This window comes from Camelina sativa, chromosome 14 (genome assembly GCF_000633955.1).
Source record: "Camelina sativa cultivar DH55 chromosome 14, Cs, whole genome shotgun sequence".
NCBI lineage: Eukaryota > Viridiplantae > Streptophyta > Magnoliopsida > Brassicales > Brassicaceae > Camelina > Camelina sativa.
The window spans coordinates 16305391-16311466 of NC_025698.1; the positions used below are offsets into that span (position 1 = coordinate 16305391).

General features: G+C 27.9%; 1 protein-coding gene across 1 annotated transcript in view; it reads right to left on the reverse strand.

Annotated features, from left to right (window-relative positions):
• Window positions 1–1428, reverse strand: part of LOC104741690 (CTP synthase) — a 5093-nt gene extending 3665 nt beyond the window's left edge. The window contains exons 1-4 of the mRNA XM_010462595.1: window positions 1091–1428; window positions 577–757; window positions 383–462; window positions 174–260 (exon numbers count right to left, since the gene is read on the reverse strand). Coding sequence (XP_010460897.1) covers window positions 174–260; window positions 383–462; window positions 577–694 — 285 coding nt within the window. The 5' untranslated portion in view covers window positions 695–757; window positions 1091–1428. The remainder of the gene's footprint in view (window positions 1–173; window positions 261–382; window positions 463–576; window positions 758–1090) is intronic.

The following is a 6076-nucleotide window of genomic DNA, read 5'->3' on the forward strand; positions in this document are numbered from 1 at the left end:
AAGTAAAAGTCTTATTTATCTACCTGAACAGTCTTTCCCAAATAATCTCCTTTCCTCTCTTTAGCAATAACATGCTGTGTGACACAGACAGAGAAGTGTATAAGAAGATTAAGTCGCAGACCTAACAACATCAATCAACCTAACAAATTAGTTGAGATCTAGATCTTACTTACCTGGTAAATTTTCCCAGTAGTGATGTTATTGTCTCTGGTTAATTTAATATCTAAAAACCTCTCGTAGTTTCCAAGATCAAGATCCACCTTTTCCCAAGAATCACATCAAAAACAAAAACAAAAACAAAAAGTTCACAAAAAGCTCAAATCTTTTAATCTTTTCCAAAAAGTTACAAATAGAAAAAGAAAGAAAGTCATATTTATTTTACCTCACCACCATCGTCCAAGACAAACACTTCACCATGCTCAAATGGAGACATGGTTCCAGCATCAGTGTTTAGATAAGGATCTGGAATAAGATTTTTGAGTGCTCCGTAAGCAAAAAAACATCATTCTGAATTGACTCAACCAGAGAGAGAGAGAGACAAGAGAAGAGAAGAGTATAAAAAAGCAAGTAAAGTACCGATTTTGATAGAAGTAACACGAAGACCACAAGCTTTAAGGAGAACACCAATACTACTAGCTGTTACTCCTTTGCCTAATCCACTCACAACACCGCCTGTCACAAGCACGTACTTCATCTTCTTCCTTGCGATTTCAAAACAAAACTTTCTCTTTTGAGTAGTAAAATCAACTAGTTCCTCCTGTACCAGCAACCAAAGGAGGAGAAACCAAATCAGTCAACAGTCAAAGAAACAGAAGCAAGTGACTGGTTACAAGCAGAGTAGCAGAAACCAGAAAATGAGAAAGGACGAAGCTTTTGAAATTTTTAACAGAGAAATTGGATTTTTTGTAGATTTAACATCTCCTTAAACGCAGAAGAATGACCCAAAAAAAAAGATTTTTTAAAAATGAAACTTTCTCTGGTTATTGGTTTCGAAATCAGTATCCAAAGAGAGCAAAAGCTGTTACATTTCCATGTGTACCAAACTCAGAACACAGAGAGATTCCTAAATCAGAGAGTGAGAGAGAGTGACCTGAGAGTAAGCACCAGCGGTTGTGTTTTTTTTTCTCCGACGGCTCTGGATTTATTAAATAGAAGAAAAGAAAAAAAAACTGTGTCTTGTTGGGGTTTGTGGGTTTTGATGGGTTTATCGGATAAGGATAAAGGGCGGCGAGAAAAGTGTGAAAACGATGGAGAAGAGAGAAGAGAGAAGAGAGAGAGAGAGAAGAATGAGAGTTTTAATTTTTTTCTTAGGTTCACGCCATTGACGACGGAAGCCGTTTTATAAAGAAAAGAGAGAAGAGAGAAACACTGTAATAGCAGCGAAGAAGAGCGCCTCTCCCTCTCTCTCTCTCAAAACCCCCCCAATGTAAACCCTCCACGGCTCCACCTATATATTTTTTCTTAATTGTTTTATTTTATTTTGTATATTTGGATTTATATTTGCGGATCCTACTAATTATAATATCTTTTACCTAACTCTTAAAAAGTAAACAAATTTATTTAAATCACTAATGAAATAATTACGGTATAATTATTTATTCCTACTCTGATATGATTTGATTGTCATATTTCTTAAAATTATAACATTTTCTTCTATTAAAAAAATCTGTAGTTTGTTAATTTATAACATTTATTTTTGTTAAATTATTTATAACAATTTAAATCAATTTTATTGATATTTTTATATTAAAAATTACTCTTTCGCTCTTTTCAAGTTAGGTTGAGTTTGTTAAATTACTCAAAATGGATAATTTATAGGTGCATCTATATATTCATTTTTTTCAATAATATTTTTATTGGCTTTATTAAATATATATATATATATATATATGATTTTTAGTTTATGCAAATCTCTAATGCTCTGGAAACAAACTTTGTAGTATACCACAAAAATGAATTAAGAATTTGAAGGGCACAAAAGATATTGTAATTTCTTTATATATATATAAAAAAAAGATATTATGGTTCGAAATGCTCTTCTTTGTTTTTCATGATTTCATGTTAGTACATTAAAATTTCTTACCATGAACCAAAAAAACATAACAACTAGTTAGTATACTTTAAAAAAATTGTTAGTATACCTAATACACAAAATTAGATAATTGATAATAATGTTGGTTAATTTCAAGGTAATATATATTCGAGTAAAAAAAAAATATGTCAAAAGATTAATAACGGTGTATTAAATTTTTTTCAACTATAAAAAAAAATTATTTCAACTAGTCACACAGAATTACATGTAGTAACTTTATTATAGTTAAAATATATGTTCTCCATTTTGCGTATTGGATGTAAAATATGAAAGGTTCTGTGGACATGAGTTATTGGCCTGTCTTTAGGCACTGTGAACTCAGATGGACCACTATAACGGTATTAACTAATCACTATTCTTCTCCGACTAATCACACTAATGTTATCTTTCTTTTTCCTTCTTTCGACCACGTTAAGTGAAGCTGTCCAACCGGTTTTTGGTTATGGTTTTGATGATTTTTTATATATTATGTTTATGTAATAAAAAACTATAAGGACAATCGAATTTCGAATAATTATATTTGGGCCCGATTATAACCAATATATACTTCTTTTATATATCTTATTATATAAATTTTGGTTCTCAAAATTAGTAACTCACCAGATCGTGACACGTGTTAGTTTTAACGATTTAATATCAAAGTTAGTAACTCATCAGATCGTGACACATGTCAATTTTAACGATCAGAAATTACAGTTTGCAAGCTTGGTAAAACAAAGTATAAGATAATTGTAATCTTATTATATTTTAAAAAAACCTAAGATAAATATACTATGTGTCATCCACATCAAAGTTTCACTATTACAAAGATTCTCAACCACTACATGGTAAAATAAATATACTATGTGTCATCCATATTTGGTCGTATAATTATACTATATAACCTAACACATTAAATTTTATGTCTTTGTTTACACAAAAAATAAATAAATAAATTTATGTATCTATGGTTAGCCAATTTCAGACACTGAGTACTGCAACAAGATTTGTGAATGCAGTCTTAGGAAAAAAACTTGAATTGAAGTCTAAACTAATCTTTTTATTATATTAAAAATCTTATTATATAAAGTTGGGTTTTCAAATCATCTATTAACATGATCATGACACGTGTCAATTACACTTATGAGATATTGACACGTGTCGAAAAATTATTATTTTTCAAAACAGCTAATTAAGAAAATAACATCTAAATAAAATTTACATGTTTATATCTAAAAAAATTTCTAAATCAAATAGGAAAATTAACAAATCTAATCTATTTTCTATTGTACGTTTATTATACGTGTTTTCTCAATAAGATTTTGACATGTATAAACAAAAAAGTAATTCACTAAGCATGTATATTATTATTAATAAATAAATAGTGAATAACAAATTTAAAAAGAATAACATAAGTTATGTCAAAAGAATTATTATTTTTGAAACATAATAGGACAGCTAATTAAGAAAATAACATTATATCTACATAACATTACATGTTTATATCGAAAGCTTTGATTTTTGATTTTTTTTTTCTGATATAATTTTGCCGATCTATTGTGTGGGTCTTTGATTCGTGCGAGTTTTTCAATGGAAGCTATCAGATGCAATGAATTAAAATCGAAGTATATGATGTCCGCTAATTTAATTGAGGATGGAGATACTCATGGAGGTTCCAAAAGTGATTCTACAGTTGGTAGCATTATAAGTTTGGAAGATAAGTCAGTGGTTGATGTTTCTGGTCAAAATTTAGAGTTGTCTTTTCTGAATAATATTGATGATTCTGGTACTGAAACAAGAGCTGCTTGATCGAGTAATTGAGAAGCGGTTTCAAATTTGGGAAGTTGGAATGGTATACCATTTTAAAATTGGTTTCAAACCGGATTTATGTGGTTTTTTATCGGATTAAGTTCGTAAACCGTTTAATCCAGGTATATGGAGAAATATATGAGAACTTTTGATTCGGGTAAAAATAAGTTGAGAATTTATGATTCGAGAATATTTGAGACGAGGTCATAGCTTTAAGTTGTTTTGGTACAATTGGATACTTCTGAAGAGTAAATAGGTCGTTGATCATTAACGTGATTATGACATATGTCATGTTTTGGATTGTATATAAATTTTCTATTTTGTATATCTGAATTATCTAAGACTTATATATCATCCTGATTATAATTTTCAAAATTTTATTTTTATTATATTATATTAACTTTTTTTCAATTTCTTAACTTTTATTGGGTTAGTCATAAACTCATTGTAATCGAATAGATAATTTTCACCAGTTGTTCATCTAAAATATCTTCAGAGTAAAAAAAATTCATGGTTAAAGAAATTATGTCACAAAACACTTTTAGTAATTATAAGAACTATAATTATGTCAAAATGAAAGTAAAGCAACATAAAATTTGTTTAATTTGTTTAGAAGACATTTTATAGGTGATGATAAAAACTATACTTTAACAATAAAATAATTTTGGGTGTAAGAACATATTTTTAATGGTAAAATATAGAGCAAAATTGTACGTGGTTAATTATTAGATGTTGCCTTGATTAATTTGTTGCATGTAAAATATTTTGTGAATAAGTTGTGAAACGTTTTTGAAATTTGACAATAATAAAATTTGTAATGATGAGTATTTGACAAAAAATTTTGTGGGATATAATATAGCTTTAGATTATTGTAATAATTGTTATAATATATTAAATATATAAATGTAAATAAATTTACGAATGTAGATACAAATATTCTCTAACTTAAATTATTTATATATTTACTTTAGGAAATAAAATTTCTTTATATATTTTCAAAAAATTGTTTAAGGTTTAGGATTTATTTTCTTCAACAATTTTTAAACACCCTTTATAATCCTTAATTTAGATCAATTTTATTTTAATTTGGTTAACAAACCCGTTTAAAATTCTTATGGTTTATATTTATTTTGGATTTTACTTTTTACTGAAGCAAGATCTTGTGATCACATGCGTTAGAGATCTAGCATTGGTCGTATTGGACCCACCGGTTTGATCTATGTCCGCATAAACGTGGAAATTTACAACGACGTTGTTCGCATTTTTTACGTTTTCCGTTTGGCCCAAACCGGGAAACACCTTTATTGTAAATAACTAATTTGATATCCAAATTCAAACTAAAAAAAAAAAATCTGAAACCAAAATCAGAATATAATCAAGAGATCAGATTACTAATTATTGGTCACTGGATCTTTCAACGCATGTAAGACAATTGACATTTGAAAATTAGTTTCTGAAAGGGAATCCTAGCATTGGTTACTCGTTCATGACCATTATCATACGAATCGTATAATGACGTAGTTACCATGTTTTTACTCTACAGTATTTAATTGTTGTAATAAACAATTGAAATACCATCATCATTGAGCCTAACAATGTTATCTTTCTATCAAAAACTATTACTAAAGAAAAATAAAACAATGTTATCTTCTATTGCTTTACTGTTTTTATTTTTATCTTTTTTTTTTTCATTTACATACATGAACAAAAATGTTGATATGTGGCATTGTTGGTTAAGTACTGCGACATTCGTTGAGTTTCCAACCGATAGTTAGATTTAGAGGCTATTATTAGAGAGGTGATTTCTAAATTTATGTAAAATTGTAAATTTTAGAAATCAAAACACATGGATTTTGAAATAACATGTTTTATCCTTAGATTTGAATCATTTTATTTTACACTTTCAAATACATTCAAATACATTTAAAACATAATGTGGATTTTGAAATCCAAAAACAATTCATTAAATGAATAACATGAGATTTTAAAAAGTATTTGTAAATCATAGAACCAATAACACATAATTTTGATAAGTATTTTAAAATCAATGATTGAATAACACATGATTTTTGTTTGGATTTCCAAATCCATTAAAATTATAGATCCAATAACCCCCTCTTAGTATATTTTATATATCGAGAATTTACTAAGAAATGTAAAAATCTACCACGAAAATGATATTGCTAGTTTTCTTTG